Below are 27,916 nucleotides of genomic sequence, written 5' to 3' on the forward strand. Positions count from 1 at the left end.
GACTCCATCCAAGGACCCAAACAGTCTGTCCAGGTGAGGCAGAGGTTCACCTGCACCTCCTCCAACCTCATCCACTGCTCTAGGTGTCAACTGCTCTACATCGGTGAGACCAAGCGCAGGCTTGGCGATCACTTCGCCCAACACCTCCACACAGTTCGCATTAACCAACCTGATCTCCCGGTGGCTCAGCACTTCAACTCCCCCTCCCATTCCGAAACCGACCTTTCTGTCCTGAGCCACCTCCATGGCCAGAGTGAGTCCCACGGCACATTGGAGGAGCAGCACCTCCTATTTCGCTTGGGTAGTTTACACCCCAGCGGTATGAACATTGACTTCTCCAATTTCAGGTAGTCCTTGCTTTCTCCCTCCTTCCCCTCCCAGCTCTCCCACAGCCCACTGTCTCCGCCTCTTCCTTTCTTCTTCCCGCCCCCCCCACTCCCACATCAGTCTGAAGAAGGGTCTCGACCCGAAACGTAACCTATTCCTTCGCTCCATAGATGCTGCCTCACCCGCTGAGTTTCACCAGCATTTTTGTCTACCTTCATACTTACATCAGGAACGTTCACATAAATAAACGGGGCATAATATGGATAGTGCAAAAATGCTGCAGACCCTTGGGATTGTTCTGGAGTACGAGTCGAGATTTATTTTTGTTTAAGACTGGATTGGGACTTTCAACCTACAATCTACTAACAGAGGTGATTAAGTACCTTAAATTTGCAGCATCATCCTTGGCACTCTGAGGTTTAAGGCAGCAATCAGCAGTGCTCAGCATTTAGCCCCGACTCATGCCAAAGGAGTTGCTCAGAGGAATGATAGCAATTGATCGTTCAGAATCTTTCCCCCAACACCAATTTGGGAAATTGAAGGAATGTTTGGGTGGGGGTGTAGTGGGATCAATTGTTCCAGCTCAAGTTTACCTGAACGCGCCACCACACGCTTCCCTATTGTCAAAAAGTGTCAGTATTTGCAGTGCTAATTGGTATATTTTGAGCTTGTGGAGCAAGCACCGTGGAACCAGTCCCCTCCACTCTGCTTTAGCAGAGTGATAGTAAGTGTTCGGCACGGACTAGAAGGGCCAAGATGGCCTGTTTCCGTGCTGTAATTGTTATATGGTTATATATGATGACAACGAAAAGATAATTCAAGTTATGGTTGGACAAGCATAATAATGGAGGAGAGTTAAACACAGATTACATAACAGAAGATCAGAGGAGGGCCAAAGCCAGCATGGACTAGTTGGGACAAAAGCCTGCTTCTGTGCTGTATATATGAGCTAAAGCATTTAAAATATATATTTACTCACTAATTTCGGGCTTGGTTTCAAAATTGAACAGGTCCAGCAAAGTCTGCTTTCACCAGAATATTGTAGTAAAATAGATCAGCTACTGGGTGAGAGGAGCAACAAACAACTGGAATGGAAAACATCTGCAGGATGATTCTGACAACAGAATATCTTGAGCAATTCAGTTGGACAGACCCTTTCATTGTTAACAATCAAGTTGCAGAACTGGTGGGAGTGGGACTCCAGCAGCACAAACTAGCAAAACAGCCAGTTGGCATCAGTTCAATATGTGATGCATTCTTTCTGCTTCTCAAATTCTCTTTGTATTCTTGGGTTCAGACCCACCATTACTCAATGCTAAAAGCATCAAGCCCCTGTGCAATGGATCAGGAGCAGACTCGCACTAAGCTCACTCCTGCATTGCTACATTTGTCAGCATCCAGCCACAGACACAAAATGAAGAGTGTCAAAGGCCCAGTCTTCACAGCTGCCTGCCTTCTCATTGATAACCATGTGCAGTATCTTGCTCATGGGCCTGTCCCACTGTACAAGGTAATTCAAGAGTTCTCCCACGTTCTCCCCATATTCAAGCTTGTGTAATGTACGTAGTGGGTATGTAGGGGCTCGTACGAGTAAAAAGTAACCATTTTTTTCATCACGAGTATTTTCTTTGCTCGTGGACATTTTTCAGTATTGAAAAAACGTCACGAGTTTACTGGATTTCCCGAGTACCTACCGTTACTCGTACGAGCCGCTACGTGACATCCACAAACACCTACGTACCCGCTATGTACATTACCGGAGCTCGAATCAGGGGAGAACTCGGGAAAACTCTTGAATTACCTCGTACAGTGGGACAGGCCCTTTAGCATGGGGGCTTCTTGCTAAACTGAAGATATCATTTGTACAAATAAATGACAGGATGGAGGAAGTCTTGGCAAATCTCTTATTCCTCTCTATTGATGACCAATTTTCATGTCTATCAACAAGATGATTTCAATAGCTTATCCCCAGCGCAACCATTGCCTCACCCTATGAGGAGATGGAGACTATAGATGCTACCAGATCAGCTAATCCTTTCTAGTATTCTGTTATTAATTGCAGATTTCCACTAGCTACAGATCTTTTGATTTTCAAATAGAAGTGAATTGTGATTTGGAATCTGTTACCAAAAAGGCAGCAGTAAGTAAATGTTATGGTAAACCCAAGACCAATTGGATATGGAGCCAAAAGGGAAGACAATGCTGTAGTTGGGACATGAGACTAGTTAGACAGCTCTTTCAGAGATCTAGAATGGACACAATGAGCAGAATGGCCTGCTGAGCTGTAAAGTTGTATGGTTGCTCTTTGTGCAAAGCCTTTACTGGAAGAATTTGCGTTACTCGTGGATTCTCCTCATTCACTGTTGATAACTCCATGAAAGAGAAGATAAAGTTGCCAGCCCTCCAGAACATCTGCAGATGTTTGATTAATTTCCTGTACACAGGGAAACTCAGCCTCATCCCACAAAAGCTATCCAGCTCGACACAGTTAGGGGTTCTGGCTGACGCATCCATCTTCATCCCTCCATCCAAACACTACCTTCTATCCAATTCAGGGGTACCGAGACAATGCAGGTAATTACCAGCAGGGTCCAATTAGGCTCATTATAACCATATAACAATTACAGCACGGAAACAGGCCATCTCGGCCCTACAAGTCCGTGCCGAACAATTTCTTTTTCCCCTTAGTCCCACCTGCCTGCCTGATAGTGTCCCATCTCCATACAGACAAGAAACAGAGACTCCCTACCCCTCCTGGTAACTGAACTTGTGTCTTGCAGCCTGAACCCCCCTCACCTCTATCTCCTGGACCTGCTCCTGGTTGGTTGTGTACATTTGTTGCAGTGAATCTTCCAGTTCCTTGTTGCGTTCGAGAAGAGTCTTCCCCAACTCTGCTGCCAGGTGCAGATCTGCCGGAAAGAAAAATACTTGTATTTGCATGGCACCTTTCTTCCCTCAATGCGTCCCAAGGTACCTTACTGCAGCACTGCATTCACTGCTTGAGGCAGGGAACAGGTGCGCACAGTAAAACACTGCGGACAGATCAGCAACTATGGGGAGGTGCAGCCAGATGGAATACTGCGTTGAATAAACTCTCTCAAGAACAATTCAGGATGGACAAGAGTCCAGGCTTTGCCAACAAAATCTACATCCCAACATGAATAACACTGGGCAAGGCCAATGTTTGAGCCAAGTAACTCCAAAGTTGTAGCACTCCAACGCTGCAGCTCTCCAGTTTTTTGTACTTATCTTCGGTTTCAACCAGCATCTGCAGTTCCTTCCTCCACATTTCGTACTACTTATACCAAATACTGACATGACTGAAATCAGCATTCTCCTTTTGCTTACCTACCTTTAAACTTTCAGTGATATGGTCACCATCTCCAAAATGTTTGTCCACTGACACTCCAACCACTTTCCTGATGTCATTCCCTACAATTAAGTCCAGTACGGCCCCCTCTTTAAAAATTCCACCTGAACCACACTAAAGCGAACCCAGTAAACATTGGGGAAGCTGAAATCCCCTAATGCTATAAACTTATTACTCTTACATCTCCCTGAAATTTATCTACAAATCTGCTTCTCTTATCGTTAGAGAATGGGTAAGGTACAGCAAGGGCAGGTTGGTAGAAGCCTTTCCCTAGTGGGTGTTCAGTGCATGGCTCAACCCCTTCTAAGGTTCATTGAGCGAGCTGACAATGACCTGGAGAATGGCCTTACAAAGCTCCACGTAAGCAGCCCCATGACTGAAATTGGGGACACCTCAATACTGGAGAATATTTTCTGGGGTGCATTTTCACCTCTATTACTCAATTCCAAACAGATTTTGTCCGCAGTGGTTCCAGGACATCTCCAGTAATTTTCTCTTCAGCCAATGCTGACAATCTTCCATTTCTTTTGTGAAATCAGGCCTATTTAGAACTTGTTCCTGCCTATTTTTATCCAGGTCTGTAATATTGCAACATCATCAAAATCCCAACTGTTCTTACAGTTGAGTCACTGTTTAAAACACTTCTGTTCACACATATGCAGTGTAAATCTTAGACCTTCTTAGTATATTCCTGTTTAAACATATTTGTTCCCCTTTTGATGTTAGTTAACATAGAACTAGTGTGAATAGGTGATCTGACGTATGACATGGACAGTGGGCCAAACAGCCTGTTTCCATGCTGCATCTCTAAACTAACTTAGGTTGTGAGTTGAACAGACTGCATTGATATTGGTAGGGAAAGGAATGAGATCCGTGTGGTCAATTTGAAATAATTGGAAAAGAGTTTAAGAAGTGGGACCTCAGACACAATCCTCACCAGATTATTCTGAGCCACATGCTAGTGAGTACGGAAGGCACCTGACAAATGTGTGGAAGGAGAGATGGTGCCAGTGGAAGAGCTGTAAAATGCTGGGGTGCAGTACTAGTTCTGTCAAGCCATATTGGTGGAAGTTGCTCTATCACACTGGTGGGGACAATTCTTTCACGATGGCACCAGCGTACAGTACTGGTACGGAGCGGTACTGGTATGGGAGTGCGGATGAATTTGTCACTCTAGGATATTGGGCCTCAGTACTCGTGTACTCAGTACGTCTTTGCATAACACTAATATACAGTAGTAATCGGGGCTGCCACTGTATATCATGAGCAGGGTAATTAATGGTGATGGATCCATAACTGTGTAACACTGGGGTAGAGTACTGGTCAAGAGAAGCCTATAATCCACTGCAGCAATGTCAAACACACTGGTGATACAGATCTGTCCACACCAGTACTGTACCCCAGTATTGTACAGTGACAAACCATCCCCAACCAGTATTGCAACCAATTGTTAAACATGACAGACCCATCCCCACCTGCACATAACCTGTTCCCGGGTGCTATATGGCTACCAGCAAACCTCAGTGTTTTACTTTGATGGACCCATGCCCACGATTTCTGGGACTGTGGCATGCTGGGAAGAAATTTCAGGGTCCGTGGCAGAGATACTCATATCATGGAAAATCATGGTTGAAGTGTTGGAAGACTGGAAGGTGGCAAATGTTGTGTTTCTATTTATGAAAGTCTGTAAGGATAAACGGGAACTACAGGTAAGCCTAGTAGTAGTTGTGTTATTGAAGACATTTCTGGGGCACAAGATTTATGCTTTGGCAAGGAGTGATCAGGGAGAATCAGCATGGCTTTGTGCATACGAGATAGTTATGAATTTGACTGTGGTTTCTTTTTTTTTTAATTTAAGATTGATGAGAGCAGTGCGGTAGACATTATCTACATGGACAAGGCCTTAGACAAGTAGTCTGGTTTGGAAGGTTAGATCATGTGGGATCCTTGCAAGCTAGCCAATTGGATGCAAAATTGGCTGGAAACTTGGATCAGAGAGTAGGGGATTATTTTTCAGCCTGTAATAAATGGTAGCAGATGGTGTTCAGATAATGTGATGTGTTGCTTTTTCAGTAGGACAACCCAGGGCAGAACTTTCACAGTAAATGATAGGGTCCTGGGGTGTGTTGTGGAACAGAGATCAAGGTTCATAGTTCCATGAAAATTGTGGCACAGGTAGTGAATAAAGCACTAAGCCTTTATCAATTAGTGGATTGAGTATAGGAGTTGGAATATCATGTTACAGCGATACAAGATATTGGTAAGGCCATAGTTGGAATACGATGCACAGACCAGGTCGCCCTGCAACTTGAAGGATGTCATTAAGCCTGAAAGGGTGCAAAAAAGATTTATGAGAATATAATCGGGTCTAGATTATTTGAGGTTTAAGTAGAGGATTGATAGACTGGGACTGTCTTCCAGGAAGATGTGTCGGGTAATGGGATGACATTGCAGCCGTCGGAAATGTTGGGAGAATCATGTACCGGATGCGAATGCAGGTGGGATGAAAGGTGAGGACCAAGGAAAGTCTGTCCTTGTTCTATCTGAAGAGAGGCGGGGCGATAGTAGATGTGCGGGAAATGGCGGAGATGCGATTGAGGCCTCCATCGACCATAGTGTTGGGGGGGGGGGGGGGGGGGGGAGCCCGTTTCCTGAAGGAGGACATTTCTGAAACCCTGGAATGGGAAAACTGACCTGCAGAACAGATACAGCAGAGGTGGAGGAACTGAGAGAAAATGCTAGCATCCTCACAGGGCCATCGCTAGTACGTAGTTTACTGTCATCGAGTTATTTTATTATCCGTTATGTGTGACAGGATTTGAACGGCATGCAGAGACGCCGGCCTCAGTTTTGCATAAATACTACACGAAAATCCTTTGCCTTTTCTTTGTACACATCATGTGACTTTTGGAAAAGCGGATTGTATGTTAAGAAGCGCTGGGCGGATTTGTACACATGAATAACTGGATTATGAAGGTCAAGTGTGTTCTACTTGAAAAGTGTCGGCGAGTGTGACATCGCCAGGTCCCGTTTGATCCCTGTAGCTTGAGTGAGCGTTTGAGCAGAACCCAGCACAAATAAAGCATTAGGAGTAGCGGTCAAATGGACCTCTCCACACAATATCACCGAAACTAAATTCTGGGGAGTGTTTAAACCGCTTCATGCTCAAGAACGTTAACAATAATCCACTCACTACAACCCGTCGCTTTACAAGCACAATGAGTGAAACAAGCCTTAACCTACAATCCGCATTTTACTGCCCGTCGCAACATCCTCCGGTCCAAACTGACCCGTTCCCTTTACGGTGTCCCTTGTCGCCAGAGAGCCGACCGGTGTGAATGCGGCAGATCCTCTCCCGCCGCCTCTTAAAACGGCTTGCCGGGTCTCCTCGCCGGACTCCTTCCCTCCTCCCTCTACCACTGCCTCACCGCACCTCAGAGTTCCTCTCCCCACATTGTCCTCCATGGGGAACAAAAGCAGATCATGGTCCTCTCCCTCGCCTCCATTCCTTTTGTCCCTTCCTCGCCTCCCTTTATTCAACTTCCCATCCCGTCGTCACAGCCTCTCCCGTCTCTCCAACACGCATACTAGTTACTGGACCCGGGTCTCGGCATAAATCACTCCTGCCCCCTTTCACCTCATCTTCAAACCTTGCCCACTCCCTCTTTTCCATTCTCTCCTCTCCCCTCGCCCCAGCCACCCCCAATGTTCACACTCCCCCCCCCCACCCCAGCCCCGTCACCCCCAACGTTCACACTGTCCCCCCCCACCTTGCTGCAGGTCCTGTTGGTCATACCACGGCTCGTCATCTTCTGTCTCGTAGTCCTCCATGCTGCGCTTCATCGGGCGGCCCGAAGCCGGCGGCGGCCCGCTGTGGTGTGGTGTGCCGGCCGGGTGCCGAGCGCTGTCTGCCTCCGACGTGGCGGGCGCTATCAGCGCGGGATGACCCGGGCCGGCACGGCTCGGTCTGGCTGCAGCTTCGCTTAACCCTTCAGCGGCCACACCCCGCCTCCCAGCTCCTCCAGTGACAGCAGCGAGGGGCTCCTGCCCATCAACCGCACTTGCAAAGACTGCTTCCTATCGGCGGAACTCAGGGCCGGATGTTTATCGGATTATCCAAAATGGAAGGAGCCAGGGATGTGGCATATTTGTGTAGTGAAATCATTCAACCTGCTTGTGAAAACCTCAGATTCACAAGTCCCGTTGGGCTATGCAATTTGTTCAATAAATAGTCTGAAGGGTCCAGACAAGAAACATCACCTAAGGGTCCAGACCAGAAACATCACCTATACATTTTCTCCATAGCCTGGAGATAGACATAAAAAGCTGGAGTAACTCAGCGGGACAGGCAGCATCTCTGGAGAGAAGGAATGGGTGACGTTTCAGGTCGAGACCCTGTCCCGCTGAGCTATTCCAGCATTTTGTGCCTTCGTTTTGTAAACCAGCGTCTGTTATTCCTTATGTCTCCACTTTACCGACTACAATCGGTGCGCAGTTAATAAGTGAAAACAGGCCTCACGACAGAGGCCTGTAAGATGATGTCGTCGTTTCTGGAGACTCCCCAGAACCAGCAACAGAAAAAGAATGAATATTCACTTCGTTCACAACCCGAAACATCCCGATGTTCAAACCCGATGACATTCGTCAAACATCAACAAATTTGCATCACAGACCTGATTGAGTTTTGTGATTAATGACGATAGGAGAGTGGGTGTTGTACAAGTGGACTTTAGTAAAGCTTTCCACAAGGTCCCTCATGGTAGGTTGAACCAGAAGATTAAGGCACATGGGGTCCACACAACACACAGGTCTCCCCACCAATTTTCCAGCAATTGGTGGTCCGCCCTCCTTTAATCCTGACAAAATGGATAATCCAGAAAGGATCTGGAACCCAGAATGCTGGAAAATCAGTGGTGGACCTGTACATAATTTGCCCAAAATTCTGAGTGGTCTGACTAGTAAGTTTGCAGGCAATACAAACATGAATAGAGAGAAGGGTCGTCAAAGGATAGAGGAGAGTATAGATCTGTTGAACCATTTTGGTGGGAAATAGTAATCAGGGAAGCAATTAGCAAAATAGGGAAATTTATTTTGAGGAGAGAAACTGGCAGGACCCTTCAGAGAATTGTTGTACAGAGAGATTGTGACCTCATAGCAACTGTGGCCTCATTCTGTTAGAAATATTCCATCTGTCCTATCCATCCCTGCCCACCCGCTCTGCAGCTTCCAACTAACCTGTTTTCTCTCTTTTCCAGTTCTCTGGGCGGATCTCCAACCCGAATTGTTAACCCTGTCCTCTCTCTGCATATGCTGCCTAACCTACTGAGTGTTTTCAACATTTTCAGATTTAATTTTTTGATCAAAGTAGTCTTGCCACGTCCAGCCAGAAGTAGCTATTAGATTATTAAGTGGATATCCGAGGAGGGGCTCCAAGAACGTGCCTCTCTGTAAACATGCACATGGCAGAAACATTCAGCAAAATACAATCGGGTGTGCTGGAGAAACACAGTGGATCTGTCTGTGGAGGGAATGGATAGATGATTCACCACCAAGGTCAACAAGAAGTAGCAAGTAATGATTCATCCTGACTCCACCTGATGCCCACACCATCACGGCAGACAGTCTCCCGCCAATTCAATTCACTCCAAGCGAAATCAGTGAACAGCTGAGAGCACTGGATACAGTAAAGGCTACAGGACCAGACAACGATATTGGTTTAATATTGTCACATGTACTGAGGTACAGTGAAAAGCTTTTGTTTGTGTGCTATCCAATTAAATCAGATCATACCATACATGTGTACAATCAAGCCATACACTGGTACAATGGGTAGTACAAAGATAAAAATACCAGAGTACAGAATATAGTTTACAGTAGTGCAGTGTCGCAGTTCCAGAGGAAAAAGTCCAATGTCTGCAGTGAGGTAGGTTAGAAGATCAGGACTTCACCCTTGCTTATGGGAGGACTGGTCAATAGTTCGATAACAGAAAAAAAAACCTCCCAGCAGGTCCAGAATAAACTAAGACATCAAATAAATTAATATCTAATAAAAACAATATTGGAGAAATTAATAGATCTGAATGCTGATAAATCCGAAAGCCATTCAGAACCGAAATAAGGAGACACTTGCTCATCCAGAATAGCTGGAGAAGGCTACCTGGCCAATCAAGCTGCTCTCTGCCTGGCCTCAAGCCCTCCTCTGTGCCAAATCCCCAGAGCTCACAATCCCCCAATCATTCAAAAATTGATCTGCCTCCACATTACATACTTCGAATGATCCAGCCTTCACAACTCTCTGTGACAGAGAATTCCAGAACTACTTTCTGCAAGAAGAGAGTATCTAAGTTTTAGGGTGAGGGTGGTGCAGTGGGGTTGTGTTGCTGCCTCACTGCATCAGAAACCCGTGTTCGACCGTAACCTCTGGTGCTGTCTGTGTGGAGTTTGTACGTTCTGCCTGTGACCATGTTGGCTTCCATCAAGTATTCCGGTTTCCCAAATCCCACATCCCATGCTAGTTAGTGGCTATAAATTGTTTACAGTGTGGAGTGTGTGGTGCGGTCTGGGGGGGGCAGACGGCTGTAGTATGGGGAGAATAAAGAATGGTATTAACATAGAATACACAGAGTACCTCAGCAGGTCAGGTAGCATTTGAGGAGAACTGTTGTCCGCCATGCACCGGCAGGCCCTCGCTCTGTATGTATCGCAGCTCCGGGCCTCACTCACCCAGACCTGCAAAGGACCTCAACTTTACTTTTCATGCTTCATTAAACGCTTCCTCTCTTACCTGACCAATCGAGGATTGGTGCATATGGGTGAATTTATAATCGGCATAGATATGATGCACTAAAGGTGATTCTGTTTTGTTTCTATCACTCTCTGACTAAATGAACAGTCCCTTATTTTGAAACTGTCTCCTCATTTGCGATTCACCCACTCGTTTCCAGTCAGGAGCAGTGGAAGTAAAACCTACATTTTCAGGAGCAGGGCTGGAAGCTCATTAGCCAAATAAAGGAAAGCAATTGAGAACAGAGTGTTTTTTTAAGGGGGTAGCTTCGGCTTGTGAGGTTATTGCGAGGAAGTTGAGCAGAGGTATAGGTTAGCACCTATACATCCCTTTAATGGTGGGGAGGTAAGTACCTGTGATGGTCTGGGCTGTGTTACCACTCTGTAATCTCTTTCATTCCTGGGTATTCGAGTTGCCAAACCAGGCTGTGATGTAATCAGTCCTCATGCTCTCTAACATACACCATAGAAGTTCAATAGCGTATTTGTCAACATACCAAATCACAGGCGTCACAGATAGACAGAGTGGAGAATAAGTCTTTTGGTACACTGGTCCTCAGCAGTACGTTTTGCTGCAATTGTACAAGATGTTGGTGAGGTTGCACTTGGAGTAGTGTGTACCACTTTGGTTACCCTGCTGAAGGAAAAACATCATTAAGCTGGAAAGTGTAGAGATAAGTTTTATGAGTATGTTGCCAGGATCCAAGGGCCCGAACTATAGGGAAAGGTTGGTCAGGCTGGGACTTTGTTCCTTGGAGTAATGAAGATGGGGTGTGGGTGGGGGGTGATCTTAAAGAGGTGCAGAAAATTATGAGTGGAATAGATAGTGTGTGAATGCATTTTTGGAGTGAAGTGGAATCACAGACTAAAGGGCATGGATTTAAGGTGATAGGGTAAAAGATAAAAGGGAGCAGCAGGGCGAATTCAACATAAATGGGAATAGTTGACAGAGATATGAGTAAATCACAGGCAAATGTGCAACATAGATGGGCATCTAAATCAGCATGGATCGGTTGAGCTGCAGGGTCTTTTTCTGCGCTTAAGGCAAGTTTCCTCGTGAAAACATCTTGACTACTACGTTAAGCCCCCTTATGATCTTACATGATTCAATAACAATGCCTCTCAATATTTTAAACTCCAGGATTACTCAACCTATTGTATTTAGCTTCTCTTGATAAGGCAATACTCTTGTTCCAGGAATGAACCCTGCGATATCCTTTATTAGGTAATGATACTTAGACTGGAGGTGTGGCTACACTATCAATTGATGCTGGATCTTCGGAATTTTCTATCTGAAGGTTATGGAGGCTTATTGCTGAATAGAATCAAGACAGAGGGATATTGAGGTAGTCAAAGGACTTCGGGTTGGTGCAGGAAGTTGGCACAGAGGAAAAAAATAACTATGAACTTGCTGCATGGTGGAGCAGACATGCGGGACTGAATGCCCTTGTCCTGCTTCTAGTTCTTATGTTCTTATCTTCATTGTTGAGCAGTTGCAGCCTGAGCTTCACCCTGCACGATGCTGTCCAACTGCACACAAATGACTACATAGTTTTGGAAAGGAGAGAGAAAGAAAAAGTAAAAAACTAGTGACATGTCATCTAATGTCAGTTCTAGGGCAAATACTGGAAATTAAATAAAAGGATACAATAACAGTACACCTGGAAAAGATAGTCACATGGAGTATAAATGCATAGAAACAAGCCATTTGGCCCACCACCACTGCACTGACCATCAGGTCTTATCTATTCTGATCCCATTGATCAGCCACTTAATCCCATTTTTTTGTTCTCCTTACCTACCCATCAACTCCACCAGATTCTACAAGACCCAATATACAAGGAACAATTGATGAGAGTCCAGTTAACTATCAACCCAGATGTGGGATCAAACTGGAGCACCGATAGGAAACCCGTATGGTCACAGGTTAAACGTGCAAACTCCTCATATATAGCACCTGAAGTCAGGAACCTGGATCACTGAAGCTGTGCTGCCCTTTTATTTTTAATCTTCATTGGGTAAAGACAATGTTGAACAGGATCCGCTTGCAGTGAAGTTCAGCAAAACAAACTGTTTTTGTTTTCCCCAGTGTGGAAGAGATTGAAATGTAAGCTGTAAATGCAAGATTCCAAGTTGAAATAAATAGAAATTATCTTTCAGGAGTGTTTAGGAAACACCTTAACTTGTGATATTGATTTGGGTTTTTTTTCTGGGGAACTGTCCAATAAGGAGTTAGTGAGCAGATTAAGCCTCGGGTCCCTTGAGCTGTTGAGAAATGAGAGGACATCTCATTGAAAACTATAAGACTCTCGTGAGGCTTTATTGGGCTGATGTGGAAAATATGTTTCCCTGGCTGGGTTGTCCAGTACCATGTATCACTGACTCAAAGTAAGGGGCCAGATATTTAGGATTAATATGCAAAGAGATTTGGCAAAGAGGAAGGCAATGAATCTTTGGAATCATCCAAAGAAGATGAGGAACTAAGTCACTGTACATGTTCAAGACAGATATTGATAGATCTTTGGGGAATCAAGGGATCCTGGTTCAGTGCAGGGAAATTATGCTCCTTTGCCAGGCCATTACTGCTTTTGACTTTTTGATTTAATTTTAGAGAGACAGTATGGAAGCAGGTCCTTCGGCCTGTCGATCTGTGTCAAATAATGATCACCCATACTGTAGTTCTATTTTATCCAGGTTTTGGATCCTACATACTGGGGACAATTTACAGAAACCTACAAACTTACATATCTTTGGAATGCGGGAGGAAACCGGAGCGCCGAAGGCGGTGCAAACTCGACACAGGCAGTACCCTAGGCTAAAGATGAGAGGGAGGGAAGAGATTTAAGAGGGATCTCAGGAGCAACCTTTTCATTCAGAATGCAGTTCGCATCTGGAATGAGTTGCCAGAGGAAGTTATAGAGGCGGATACAATTACGGCTTTCAAAAGACATTTGGATAGAAATATGTTCAAGAAGGAACAGCAGATGCTGGAAAATCGAAGGAAGACAAAAGTGCTGGAGAAACTCAGCGGGTACGGCAGCATCTATGGAGCGAAGGAAATAGGCAACGTTTCGGGCCGAAACCCTTTTTCAGACTGAAATAGAACAGGAAGGGTTTAGAGGAATATGAACTAAATGCGGGCAATGAGTCGAGGCCAGAATGTCATTTTTGTCAGCATGGACAAGGTGGGCCAAAGGGCACGTCCTTAGTCCATCCAAAACAAAAACCGTCAGGGTAATTGGGGGGGAGAGGAGTTGGAGGGGGGTACTAGTCAGGCACTGTTGGACACGCCGATGTTGGTTTGCACAAAACGCTGAATGACTCACCGAGTCAGGCAGCATGACCAGGTGATGTTTCGAGTCGGGATCCTTCTTCAGACCGTGGGAAGATCCGCAATGGTCCGTGAGGTTGGAAGGCGGTTGTCGCCCCTCCTTGGGCGGGCGGTGGACGGGACCGGGCTCGCGCTGGGCGGGGAAGTGGGCGGGACCGGGCTCGCGCTGGGCGGGGAAGTGGGCGGGACCGGGCTCGCGTTGGGCGGGGCAGTGGGCGGGACCGGGCTCGCGTTGGGCGGGGCAGTGGGCGGGACCGGGCTCGCGCTGGGCGGGGAAGTGGGCGGGACCGATTTCGTGATGGACGAGGCGACAGTATAATGGGCGTGGTCCAACCACCATAGTGGATGGGCGTGGTCATGCAGTGGGCGTGGCGGCCTCGGGGTGGGCGGGGCAGCGCTGTGTCAGTCAGTCGAGCGGCCGAGCGCTGGCGGAAGGATGGGGAGCGCTGACTCCAAGCTGCACTTCAGGAAGGCGGTGATCCAACTCACCACCCGGACTCAGGTGGGTGAGGGGAGCGGGAGGTAGCGAGGGCTGGAGCGAGCGGTCGGTATCATCGGCTTGGCTCCCGTCTCCGGGCCTTCGACTGGCGGCAGCAGGTGTCCGGAAAGGCCTTCAGGGACGGCGGCGCCGAGCGGCTGTCCATCCCGCCGCGGTCGGTACCACCTTCCCACTGCGCACTACCTTGCTGCCCCTCTGGTCTTCGCCTTGCCCGGTTCTCCTCTCTCTCTCTCACCTCACACACAGCCCGCTTCATCCTCTACCGGGATGACAGCTTCCAAGCGGGATAACGCAAGGTGGATACAAAAACCATCGGGCCCAGAGCCAACCAGAACCATTCTCGATTAAACCTCTGAAACTCGTTTACTGAAAATATTGTGCGAATTTGCTGCGTTTTGCATACACCTCTGGCAGTAAAATATTTAAGATTAGTCTGAGCAATCTTAGTTGCCGGAGGTTCTTCCTGCTGATTTCTACCGCGGCTTGCTTTTCTTTTTATTCTATTACATATATTGAATAGCCTTTTCACTTTTGTTTTCCTAGTCGGTTTGGCAACTGTGGACATTATCTATACTAGGATCCGTCAGGACAGAGCATCTGTCAGGGTACATTGTCCATCAGCAGAGAACAGGCGCTGCCGTTTTACACCTGCCACGTAGATTTTTAGTTTGTCACCAAATCGTAAACAAACTGTTCACTGTGTACTTAATTGCTTTGTAACAAGGTTATCACTGGGATTTCTGTGGCTATGTAAATAGTGAAGAGCAACTCACTGCAGGTATTGATAATGATCAAGAAACTTGGGTTTTGCCCACTGAGAGGATTTCTAGATGTGTGTATATTGTGTTAATGGTTGTCACTGTGTAACTTGCTGGTACAGTTTTGCTAGGGATGGCTCCTTCACCAGTACTGGTGGGGTTGGGTCTGTCACTTTACAACATTGAGCAGCAGCACTGGTGAGGGTGGGACTGTCCTTGGAGCACATTTATGGTTGGGACATGTCTATCAGTGTAAATATTGGCATAGTATGTTGGAGATGGATCTTTTCACTGTAATACTGGGATACAGTACTGGTTGGGACAGATCTGTCACTATTTAACATTTGGTGCTCAGTACTGGTGGGGTCCAATCTGCCATTGTAAAAGACTGGGGTCTGCTACTGCTTTGGATGGTTAGTTAATGTTTTAGACTGGGATCCAGTACTGATGGAGATGTCTGCATCTGTATAGCACTGGGTCCAGTACCGGTGAGGATGTTTCTGTCACTTAAACACTGGTGTGTAGCACTAGTTGTTCAAGTCCGTCATTGTACAACATGGGTATAATATATGGGACATGATATAGTACACTGTGGAACCTACCTAGGAAGAGGTATTTTGGATTTGGACGTGAAATGACGAAGGATTAATAGGCAATCTTGTGGTTTCGAGATCTCTTGGGAGTGGTGTGCACTGTATGAAAGAATTCCAAAGGCAGTTTTAAGATGATCACCATTGTCCGTAACCTGTTTCAATTTAGAATGAGGGCAATTATAATGGTATAAGTGAGTAGTTGTCCTAGGTGGTGCAGGTAAACAAGCTTAGAGACACAGTAAGCAAGAGATATTACAACTGTTGATCTGGGAATTTTCCAGCAGCAGAAGACTATAAGGTTTATAACATGGGAGAAAATGAATTTTGAGAGGAAACTGGCATGTATTATAAAAACAGTTGACCTTTCTCTAGATATATAAATAGAAAGAGGATGGCTAAGGCAAATGTCTCTGGCGAATGAGACTGGCAAATTAATAACAGCAAAAAAAAGAAATGGACGATGTATTGAAAATTTGCTTCAGTCTTCACCATGGAAGACATCGCTGATATGTCTTGTCTCGAATAACATCGCTAAAATAATTATGTAAAAGGATGGGACTAGTTCAAAAGTTGAAGTCCTAGTCCAGTGACATGAGACAGGACCATTCAAAAGTTGATTGAGGGAGGCTGCTTGCTGGTAATGGGACATGTGGCAAATGGGAGGGCCAGCATGTTCATATTGGAGTGAATGACAAGGCTGGCAGAAGTAGAAACTCCTGGATGATGAGATATTGAGTCACAGGTCAAGGAAAAGAAGGGGCTATATGTTCGGTTGTGGTAGTTGGAATCAAGTGAATCCCTTAATTGAAGGGTGGGGGTATAGTAGTGTACAAGAGGGAAATCAGAATGGCATAAAAGGGACACAAGATGGCATTGACAGGTAAGATAACGGAAAATTCAAAAAAGATTCTACAACTATATTTAGAGCGAAAAAAGTAGGGAGAGAGTATAGGACCCTTAAAGGTTAATGCAGTTGACTATGTGAAACTGTTGGAGATGTACGGTGGATTTTTATTGTCTGTATTTACTGCAGTGAAAGACATGGATGCTGGGGATCTCTAGGAAGTTATGTGATGTCTTGAAGAGAGGCTAAATTACGGAAGAGGAGGGCCTGGAACTTAAATTACATAAAAATAGATAAATCCAGAGACCTGATCAAGCATATCCTAGGACATTGTAAGGAAACTGGGGAATAATTTGCAGAGCCCCTGGCAGAGATATTTCTATCATCGATAGCCAAGGGCAAGGTGTCAAATGACTGGAGGGTGGCTAATGTGCCCCCATTTAAGAAGGCTCAAGGAAAAGTCAGGGAACTACAGACTGGTGATCCTAATATCGTGATGGGAAAGTTATTGGAGGAGATTCTGAGAGACATGTCCTACATACATTTAGAAAGGTGAGGACCAATTGGGGATTTGTGCATGGAAAATTATATCTCATGAATTTGATTTTCTTTTAAAAAGGTGATCAAGACGATTGAGGACAGTATGTACAATTTAGATGTGAATGTTGGTGGCATGTTGATAAGTTTGCTAATGGCACTAAAACCTGTGGTGTAGTGGATAGTGAAGGAGACTATTTAGGATTATAACTGGGTCTTGATTAATTGGGCCAATGTGGAAAGGAAGTGTCCCATGATACAGGGCTGTGCTTTTCACAGTCTGATGTATTTGTATATTTTGTATATTTGTGACTCTCTTGTATATTTGATAGAGCTTGTCCACCTTCCTCTGTCCCAAACATGCCGGGCGAAAAATGACATTGTTTCAAAAACAAATATGCACCTGCAAAAGTAGCAATAAGTGTTTTGATAAGCAGGGGAAAAAAGTGCTTCCACTCATGAATATTGTGGTTAGTATTGGGAAGGGAATGTGAGGGAATTTTTTTTCATCTTTAGTGGCATCTGGAATGCTGTGCCTAAAAGTGTGGTGGTAACATACCCAGTGGTATATTTCAAGAAGAAAGCATGAAGGTTTGTAAGATAGATTATGACTACCAACCGGTAGCACTAATGCCTGTGGCGATGAAGTGGTTTGAGAGGTTGGTTACGGCGTATCTCAACTCCTACCTCAGCAAGAACCTGGACCAAATACAATTTGCCTATTGCCACAATGGATCAATGGGGGATACAATCTTGCTGGCTCTTCATTCTGCGCTGGATCACTTGGACAATAAAAACATACGTCTGGCTGTTGTTCACAGACTATACGGCGTTCAACACCATCATTCCCTTCAAACTGGTTACCAACCTCATGGAACTGGGTCTCTGTGCATCCCTCTGCAACTGAATCCTCGACCTCCTCATCAACAGACCACATCTGCACAAATTGGTAGTAGCACTTCCTCCTTGATGACCATCAGCACAGGAGCACCTTAATGGCACCACAATTCCATCCTTGCCTACGTTGGATGAATTAAAGATGACAAGGAGTCAGCGTATAGGAGGGAGATTGATCGACCGAATGGTGCTAGAACAACAGCCTTGCTCTCAACATCAGTAAAACCAAGGAACTGATTGTTGACTTTAGAAGGGGAAGGTCAAGGATCCACAAACCTGTGACAGACACAAAGCTGTCTTCATTGATGGTCAAGAGACAGACGGTGGAGAGAGCCAAAAACTTCAAATTTCTGGGCATGTATATTTCTGAAGATCTGTTCTGGACCCACCTTATTAATGGAATCATAAAGAAAGCCCTTCAACGCCTCTACTTCCTTAGACTGAGGACATTCTGTATGTTGACGAATACTCTCTTGCACTTTTACAGATGTAGGTAGAGAGCATTACTGGTTGTATCACGGCCTGGAATGCATGAGATTTCCCAAAGTTGTGAATACTGCCCAGTCCATCGCGGGTACTGACCTCCCCATCATCGAAGGGATCCATAAGAGGTGCTGTCCCTAAAAAGCAGCCATCATCATCAAGGACCCATGCCACCTTGGCCACCCTCGAATTTCACTCCTGCCATCAGGAAGAAAGTATACAGTGCATTGAAAAAGTATTCAGACCCCTTCACTTTTTCCACATTTTGTTACATTACAGCCTTATTCTAAAATTGGTCACAGTCATTTTTTTTAATCGTCAATCTACGCACAATACCTCATAATATAAAAGTGAAAACTGGTGTTTAGTAATTATTGCAAAATAAATAACTGAAAAAGCACATTTATGTAAGTATTCAGACCCTTTGCTGTGACTCTCTCAAAATTGAGCTTTGGTGTATCGTGTTTCCATTGATTATCCTTGAGATGTTTCTACAACTTGATAGGAGTCTACAAGTGGTAAATTAAATTGATTGTACATGATTTGGAAAGGCACACACCTGTCTATATAAGGTCCCACAGTTGACAGTGCATGTCAGAGCAAAAAACAAGCCATGAAGATGAAGGAATTGTCTGTAGACCTCCGAGACAGGATTGTGTTGAGACACAGATCTGGGGAAGGGTATAAAACATTTTTTGGAGGTCCCGAAGAGCTCAGTGGCCTCCGTCATTCTTAAATAAAACTTTGAAACCACCAGGACTCTTCATAGAGCCTGGTCAAACTGAGCAATCGGGGGAGAAGGGCCTTAGGATAGAGACTTACTAACATATTCAGGGAGGTGACCAAGAACCCGATGGTCACTCTGACAGAGCTCCAGAGTTCCTCTGTGGAGATGGGAGAAACTTCCAGAAGGACAAGCAGCACTCCACCAATCAGGCTTTTATTGTAGAGTGGCCTGACAGCAGCCACTCCTCAGTTAAAGGCACATGACAGCCCGCTTGGAGTTTGCCAAAAGGCACCTAAACAAAATTCCCTGGCCTGATGAAACCAAGATTGAACTCTTTGGCCTGAATGCCAAGTGTCACGTCTGGAGGAAAACAGGCACCGCTCATCACCTGGCCAATACCATATCTATGGTGAAGCATGGTAGTGGCAGCATCATGCTGTAGGGATGTTTTTCAGCGGTAGGAACTGGGAGACCAGTCAGGATCGAGGTAAAGATGAACGGAGCAAAGTATAGAGAGATCCTTGATGAAAACCTGCTCCAGAGCGTTCAGGACCTCGGACTGGGGCAGACGTTCACCTTCCAACAGGACAACGACCTAAAGCTCACGTCCAAGACAACGCAGGAGTGGCTTTGTGACAAGTCTGTGAATGTCCATAAGTGGCCCGGCTAGAGCCCGGACTTGAACCTGATCGAACATCTTTGGAGGGACCTGAAAATAGCTGTGCATCAACACTCCCCATCCAACCTGACAGAGCTGGAGAGGATCTGCAGAGAAGAATGGGATAAATTACCCAAATACAGGTGTGCCAAGCTTGTAGTGTGATACCCAAGAAGACTTGAGGTTGTAATCACTGCCAAAGGTGCCTCAATAAAGTACTGAGTAAAGGGTCTGAATACTTATGTAAATGTGATATTTCAGTTATTTATTTTTAATTATTTTGCAAAAATTTCTAAACACCTGTTTTCACTTATTTTATTGTGGGCTATTGTGTGTAGATTACTGATTTAAAAAAAAAAAAAAGAATTTAATCCATTTTAGGATAAGGCTGTAACGTAACAAAATGTGGAAAACGTGAAGGGGTCTGAATACTTTCTGAATGCACTGTAAGTCTGAAATCTGTAATGTGCAGGTTTAGGAATAGATTAGTAGGTTTGATAAATGGGCTGAGCAAATGCACATCTATTTGAGCGTGAGCTGAGAGAACAATTGCACGTTTTAACCATCTCCAAGCCCCCTGTCTTCCACCTCTATAATGTGGCAGGTCTTTGTCCCTGCCTTATTATTTTTTTTGTTGAGGCTCTAGGCAATATCTCTGGTGTCTGTCTTAATTATTTTAATAATCTGACTAGCTTTCTACCTACACTCTTTGTAAACTTGAACTCGTCCAATAATGTGGTCCCTGTTGATTTTCAAGCTTGCCTCTTATTCCCACAGCTCGAGAGTGTTGACTTGTGGCTACCTCTGGTCCACTCATGCCTATGTTTTCAAATCCCATTGTGTCCCCACCTTTGCTTATCTTTCTCCAACTCTACAACCCAGTGAGATCTCTTCATTCTGTCCCTTGACACAATCAAAAATATTCCAAGATTAACAGTCAGCCCTTCTTTCTCCAGTGTCCTAGGTTCTGAAATTATCTCCCAAAATTCTATCTCTCAAACTATTCCTCCATTTTAAATAATTCCTTTAAACCATCTGACTAAGCTCTCGGTCATTATGCCAATGCTTTCTCATGATGTTAGGTGACTCTGCCCCTCTCTTCCCCAATGATACATTCCAGCGTTAGAATCCTTCAAGATATCTACCTGTTGCCTGTTATGGATTTGATTGTCATTCTACCATGGACTTTAACTGCTGAGGTATTAAACTTTCTAATTCTTCTCATAAATCTTCCAACTTTCTGTTCTTTAAAATGCTTCATCCAGCTTACTGCTTTGAGCAAGGGTTTGGTTATTTGTCTTTGAATCAAATTATTTTGGTTGATAATGTTTGTGTAAAATGCCTTGGGGTAGTTTATCATGTTAATTGTTTAAGGGAAGTGTTTGTGGTATGAAAAGTATTTTAATCAAGCAGATCTAAAAGCCTAATTCAATGACGTGTGTGATTTGATTTGCCTCTGTAACCCATGCTGCTTGTGATTTGTAGCCAGTTGAAGCCACTGATGATGCTTTCTGGGACCAATTTTGGGCTGACACAGCCACATCCATCCAGGATGTGTTCACTTTGGTGCCAGCAGCCGAGATAAGAGCGGTCAGAGAGGAATCGCCCTCCAACTTAGCTACCCTGTGCTACAAGGTAAGCACTCCATCTGGTCTCTTGGAATAAAAGTGTATAGATACATAGAAAATAAGTGCATGAGTAGGCCATATGGCCCTTTGAGTCAGCACTACCATTCAATGTAATCACGGCTGATCATCCACAGTCAGTACTCCGTTCCTTCCTTATCCCCATATCCCTTGATTCCGCTAGCCCTAAGAGCTCTAGTTAATTCTCTTTGAATGCATCCAGTGAATCGACTTCCTGAGGCAGAGAATTCCACAAATTCACAACTCTGGGTGAAAACGTTTTTCCTCATCTCAGTTCTAAATGGCCTATGCCTTATTCATAAACTGTGGCCCCTGGTTCTGGACTCCCCCCAACATCGGGAACACGTTTCCTGCATCTAGCGTGTCCAATCCTTTAATAATTTTATAACAGTGTTAGTTGGAATGTTTGTGTAAAATGCCTTGGGGCTGTTTGATTTGTGCTCAAGGTTCCAGCAGCTGTAGTCTTAATCCCACAGTATCAAGGTGCTGTGAGCTGCTGCTTGGATATATTGAAAGGCTCCCACAATACTGTTCCATCCATCTAATTCTTTCCAAGGAAGGTACAGCATAGGTTAGATGCCATCTGAAATTTTCTGTTCACTGACCATTTGCTAATGTACGCAAGGATTCAAGAATTTATGTTCTGGAAAACATTGTGCAGCAAACCCAATAGAATGTTGGAACATGTGCTGGTGAAAAGTTTCTTGTGCTCAGTCCTTGTTGATCGCATACATCTAAGACTAAGGTTGTCAACTGCTCCTCCAGTGAAGAGAATGAGGTATCAAAGTGCAGATTGACCACAAAGCGTTTATTGGCAGTTGTCGAAGCCTTGGGGCTGTTCATGAAATCCTGAATCAGAATAAGGACTAATACAACATACAACAGTTGTCAAATACTCTCTAAATATTAGTTTACAGCTTCCCATTTGTATTACTGATCCAGGATGCAACTAGAGAACATTAGACATTAGAGACCATTCGGCCCCTTGCACTGCTGAACCGTTTAGTATGGCTGATCTCTTACTTTAGCCACCCTTTCAAAGGCCAGTTTATCGTTACATGTACCAATGAAGGTATAGTGAAACTCGAATTGTTGCACCAATCCTATATTCCAAGATTCCCGTAATGTTCAAAAACCTACCGATCTTTGCGTTGGATATGTGGTGTCTGAGCCTGTGGAAGGAATTCCAAAGATTCACTAACCCCCGGTGATGGAATTTCTCCTCTTCATATCAGTGCTGAGTGGTATATGCTTTTCTGGAGACTGTGAACCCTGGAAGAATATAACATCAAATTTAATCATGAATTGAACCTTTTTATTCTAGCACAATGCTAACACCTTGCCCAGTAAATCAGGTGACAGCATCAACTTGTTCAAAAGCATGAGTATAAAACTACCCTCCTGTAGACCAAGATTTTTGGATGAAAATAAATGTGAGGAACACTGCTACAGGTAAAGGAGCTACAGGTTATGTGCTTGCCAAGCACTCTCCCTCCTCTCCAATCTTCCATATATCCCCCGGAGAACAGTGGACTGAGGATGCCACTCCTTATTACTGTTAATTTTTGTTCATTGGCTTTATAATCATATTACAAAGAATTAGACCCAACAGACTATGCTGATTCTTAAACATCTATTCCAATGATCAATCCTTTGCATTTTACCCAAAACTCTGCAATTATTCCCCTGCAAGTATTTATAAAATTCCTTTTTGAAATTCCCTCATGGCCATTTTGCTTGTTATCTTCAAACGTCCTTTCCCTCAGACAGCCAAAGACTTAAGGTAATGGTGATTATCAATATGGCTGTGAGGGCAGCTTTTCCTTATTCACTCTATCAAATCATTTAGTGATTTGAATATCTTTCTTTATCTTCTCTGCTCTAAGGGTAACTATTTCATCTTCTTTAGTCTCATTCTTTAGTCATAGTACAAGTCTCATTCCCTGGAAGGGAACCAGTAAATCTCCCTGCACACTCTCTCTACTTTCTTTGCTGTGCCGGTGTTCCAATTGCTGCTCTTGTTAGTTGCAGTGTTTGCAGTTCCACAATCCGTGGTGTGGGAAACCCCCTGCCTTTCAGTAATCGGAAACGTGGTGAGTTTCCTTCATGGACTTCAGCTTTTGTGGTGCACTGTGGTTCTCAGGCAACCACTTGAACTGAATAATGTGGTCAAGTTTCCTTTGAAGAAACCAGTACTACAGCCCCATAAAAGACAGGTATTGTGTCGCTTTATCTCAGACAGCCTCAGTCTGTGTTGGAATTCTGAAGGCAGAAATAAGTATCATTATCAATGACAGCCTCTGCTGAGATTGACTCCAGAGATATGCCGACCTCTGGACCGGGTGTTTGAGCCGGCCCGTTTGCAGGGTACGGTGAGCCGCGGGAATGTTTGTGCCATCGCCCCGTGGGGAATCGCCTCAGCGCAGAGGGAGAAGAGGAGGGAAGAGACTGCAGCCCTAAGATTTTTGCCTCCACCACAGTGAGGAGGTGCTTGGAGGATACACTGTGGTGGATGTTAATTTGTGTTTAGTGTTGTTTATTATTGTTTGATTGTATGTATGACTGCAGGCACGAAATTACGTTCAGACCATAAGGTCTGAATGACAATAAAGGAATTCAATTCAATGGGAAGTGGTCCACATTGGCAATGAACTGTCATTGTTAGATGACAGTGCTCTTCAGCAGAGCAGTTTGTCAGAGACTTTGTTTTGCGGGGTTTTAACACAAGACCCATTCTCCCGCATGTTTAACTGACCGAGTAGACAATGGCAGAGCTGTGCTACTGACTGCGCACAGGCACAAACAATGGCTGTGTATGACAGCTCAACCACCAGGGTTCAGATTCTGCAATGGAAACAACATTGGTGCAAGATTCCTATTCGCTGTACCCCATGTATTAGCTGTAGTCCCGTGGATAGCTTGGTAACTCAACCACTTTTGACTTTTTCACCTCATGGCTGATTGAGATGCTGTATAAATGCTACATCTGTGCAATGGCAGTGTTGGCTATGTGAATCACTAACACGCTTACTCCAGTGTTCCAGTCAGATAGACAAGAACAGCATTTTGCACTGAATTCAAATTCTTAAATGAAAATGTCAGTCATGTAAGGTCAGGATTCCAAATTAAGTTACAGAAATCACTTGATCTCTGTGTGGACTACTTCCCATATCCCTCGAGTCAATCTCAGCAAAGGCTGACATTGATGATGAATATGATTACTACTGCCTTCAGAGTTACAACACAGCCTGAGGCTGTCTGAGAGAAAGGGGCACAATAGGGGCGGCACAGTGGCGCAGCGGTAGAGTTGCTGCCTTACAGCGTTTGCACTGCCGGAGACCCAGGTTCGATCCCAACTACGGGTGTGGTCTGTAGGGAGTTTGTACGTTCTCCCCGTGACCGCGTGGGTTTTCTCCGAGATCTTCGGTGTCCTCCCACACTCCAAAGACGTACAGATTTGTAAGTTAATTGGCTTGGTGGATAGGCTGTATGTGCAAATTGTCCCTAGTGTGTGTAGGATAGTGTTAATGTGCGGTGGATCGCTGGTCGTCGCGGTCTCGGTGGGCCAAAGGGCTGTATCTTTCCGTGCTGTATCTCTAAACTAAACCTGCCTTTTATGGGGCACTTGTAATCCCTGTATGCTTTTGATCTTTTGACTACTCACAGCAGATACTTCAAATCAGTGGAAAAATACCACAAATAGTCTCTGCAAATTTCTCCAAATCCACCAGCATAACAATAATCTTCTCCCAATCTGATATTCCCAGTGTTGAGGGCCCAAATGCACTTGGCAATGTTGCTTTCATGCTGATATTGATGCTCTTTTCCAGTAAAATAAGTCCCTGCTCGAGTTTAACTTATAGAATACAATACTTTGTACTTCTTGGAGTTAAATTTTGTTCCTTGGCCCATTTTTTCCAGTTGATCCAGATCTACTATGGGGAAATGTTTCCTCAAATCTACACTTTTCACAAAATTGTGTACCTCTATCCGTCCCTCCAGAACCAAACTCTGCTCTAAGCAAAACAAATGTAGACTTGAGGGGCTCTTGTGTCTGTGTGTATAAAATAAATGCAGACTGTCCTGTCTCTCCTTCATCGGTGTGTGTGTGTGAAAATATAAATAATTGATCGTTTATTGCTCTTCCAGGCTGTTGAAAAGTTGGTGCAAGGAGCAGAATCAGGCTGTACAAGTGAGAAGGAGAAGCAAGTTATGATAAACTGCACCCAGCTGATGACCCGCATCTTGCCGTACATCTTTGAGGACCCAGACTGGAGAGGCTTCTTTTGGTCGACAGTCCCTGGTGCAGGGCGTGGAGGGGTAGGTGTATGCTGTACCTTTCCCTCGGGCTGCATGGATTCATGGAATGACGCCTTTATGGTTTGGTTGTGGACTCGTGAATCGGAAGCCACTGTTCAAAAGTTAAATAGAATGCAGGCCAATAGTGTAACATCTGTCAGGCTATGGGCACTTGGGTCAGCATGGACAAGTTGGACCAAAGGGCCTATTTCTGTGCTGTATGGCTACATCTGTTATTGGGGGAAAAGATCCATTATTAAGGAGATAATGGCAGAAATTCATGAAATGTAGGATATAGAGGCTTTGGAGCATAGGGTGTCATTTTAATGCTAATTTATCAGAATGTTGTCTGGATTGGCTATATTTAGAGGTTGAATTGCTTTTTCTGGATTGTGGAGGTTGAAGGGGACTTGATAGTAATATATAAAATTCAGAGGCACAAATAGGGTAGACAGTCGGAGCCCTTTTCCTAGGGTGGAAATGTCAGTCTAGAGTGCCTAGCTTTAAGGTCAGAGGAGGAACGTTTAAAGGAGATGTGCAGGACACGATTTTTACACAGAAAGTAGTGAGTGCATGGAACACACTGCCACAGGTAGTGATGGAAGCAGATATGATAGAGGCTTTTGAATTGGCACATGGATATGAAGGGAATGGAGGGATATGAATCACATGCAGGCAGAGGAGATTAATTTAACTTGGTAGAGACAATGTGGACTAAAGGGCCAGTTCTTTGTGCTGTAAGATTCAACTATCTGTTATTTTGTAAGGTGTATGGAATATAGAAGTAGGGCTGTTTTGATGCAGATGCAAAAGGCTACTGGAATCTAGAGCAAAAAAACAAATGACTGGAGGAACTCAGTGGGGCAGGCAGCATCAGTGGAGGATGTTTGGGGTCAGGACCCTTATAATAATTCTGAGAAGGGACCTGATCCAAAATGTTGCCTCTCTATTTCCCTCCACTGATGCTACCTGATCTTCTGAGTTCCACCAGCAGTTTAGATGCAACTTGGCAAGAGTTATTGTGGAATACTGTGTGTTGTTATGGTCTCTATGCAAGGCAAATGTGCTTACGTTAACAAGAAGGTTCACTGGGCTGATTCCTGCGTGAAGGGTTTGACATTGTAGAGCTGGCCTTTGCACCCATATTCCAAAGGAGTGCAGAAAAACATAAGGTGAATTGTTGAAATGTAAAAGAATGAATGGGATTGACTGTGTGGGCCCTGAGAAGATACTACTTTGAGTTGGGGTACCCAGAATTATCTGACACCATATCAGAATTAAGGATGCCCTTTTCAGACAGATTAGGAGGAAGTTGTTTTAGTGGGTTATGAATCTTTGGAATTCTTTACTCCAAAGAGCTGAATATAATCAAGGCGGAGATTGATGAATATTTGAACAAGGGAGTCAAGGGGTATGGGGAGAGTGTCGAAGAGTGGCGTTGAGGCTAAGATTATTTCAGCCATAATCTTGTGTGGTGGAGGACCAGACCAGGGAGGCATCTGGGCATCGAAAAATTAATGAATTAATTTGTATTTAAAATTTGTTTTTAAAAAGATTATGCCAGTAACATGGTCATGAAATTAGCGCCAATGACCCTGGTTCAACCTCTGGTGCAATCAGTCTGTAGTTTGCACATTCTCCCTGTTAGTCCATGGGGTTTCTCCAGGTGCTTTGGTTTCCTTCCATGTCCCAAAGGCTTGTGAGTTGGTAGGCAAATTGGCTGACGTATATTGCCCGTAGTCTAGATGAGAAGGGATGATCAGTGGGGGGCAGTTAATGTTTAGGTTGGTGAACGTTGGATTGGTGTATTGGAAGACTTCACATCCCAATATTGGCTGGAGTAACATTGGAATGAGGGCCATAGGGCTAGGAACTTGATGGGGTAATTGATAAGAAACTAATTTCAGTGGATGAAAAAGTATCTGGTCTGGACAAAGGTGAAGTAAATATTGGTTGGCAAAATTGTCATGGGATCATGGATGACCTTTAAGGAAGAGAGCCCAAAAAATATGTTGGTACTTTTTAATTGTAGTATAGCAACATTGGCTTTCTAACATAGCAAATTATTTTCTTGGCTCTCTTCTGTCTATGAACTTTTATTCCTTAAGTCTTTGTTGAACCTCATTATAACGATTTGGGAGGTGAGGAATAGACAGGTCATAGT

The 27,916-nt window shown here is 44.6% G+C and overlaps 2 protein-coding genes and 1 long non-coding RNA gene across 8 annotated transcripts in view; 2 read left to right on the top strand and 1 right to left on the bottom strand.

The window, feature by feature from the left end:
• Window positions 1-9,457, top strand: part of LOC129708372 (uncharacterized) — a 27,236-nt gene extending 17,779 nt beyond the window's left edge. The window contains exon 3 of the long non-coding RNA XR_008725334.1: window positions 8,953-9,457. This is a non-coding gene — a long non-coding RNA (uncharacterized LOC129708372). The remainder of the gene's footprint in view (window positions 1-8,952) is intronic.
• cdr2l (cerebellar degeneration-related protein 2-like) overlaps window positions 1-13,953 on the bottom strand; it is a 27,764-nt gene extending 13,811 nt beyond the window's left edge. Inside the window, exons 1-4 of one of the 6 annotated variants that reach the window (XM_055654065.1) lie at window positions 13,807-13,953; window positions 10,978-11,117; window positions 10,326-10,426; window positions 3,124-3,236 (exon numbers count right to left, since the gene is read on the bottom strand). In XM_055654065.1, coding sequence (XP_055510040.1) covers window positions 3,124-3,162 — 39 coding nt within the window. In that variant the 5' untranslated portion in view covers window positions 3,163-3,236; window positions 10,326-10,426; window positions 10,978-11,117; window positions 13,807-13,953. Of the gene's footprint in view, window positions 1-3,123; window positions 3,237-7,467; window positions 7,958-10,325; window positions 10,427-10,977; window positions 11,118-13,806 lie in introns of those variants that run through there. The other 5 variants (XM_055654064.1, XM_055654066.1, XM_055654063.1 and 2 more) reach the window with 5 other exon arrangements.
• Window positions 13,954-14,189: 236 nt separating this feature from the next.
• The window catches only part of LOC129708373 (protein HID1), a 56,964-nt gene continuing 43,237 nt past the window's right edge, over window positions 14,190-27,916 (top strand). The window contains exons 1-3 of the mRNA XM_055654070.1: window positions 14,190-14,313; window positions 21,293-21,442; window positions 25,603-25,773. Coding sequence (XP_055510045.1) covers window positions 14,248-14,313; window positions 21,293-21,442; window positions 25,603-25,773 — 387 coding nt within the window. The 5' untranslated portion in view covers window positions 14,190-14,247. The remainder of the gene's footprint in view (window positions 14,314-21,292; window positions 21,443-25,602; window positions 25,774-27,916) is intronic.

Source organism: Leucoraja erinacea, chromosome 23 (assembly GCF_028641065.1).
Source record: "Leucoraja erinacea ecotype New England chromosome 23, Leri_hhj_1, whole genome shotgun sequence".
NCBI classification, from domain to species: Eukaryota; Metazoa; Chordata; class Chondrichthyes; order Rajiformes; family Rajidae; genus Leucoraja; species Leucoraja erinaceus.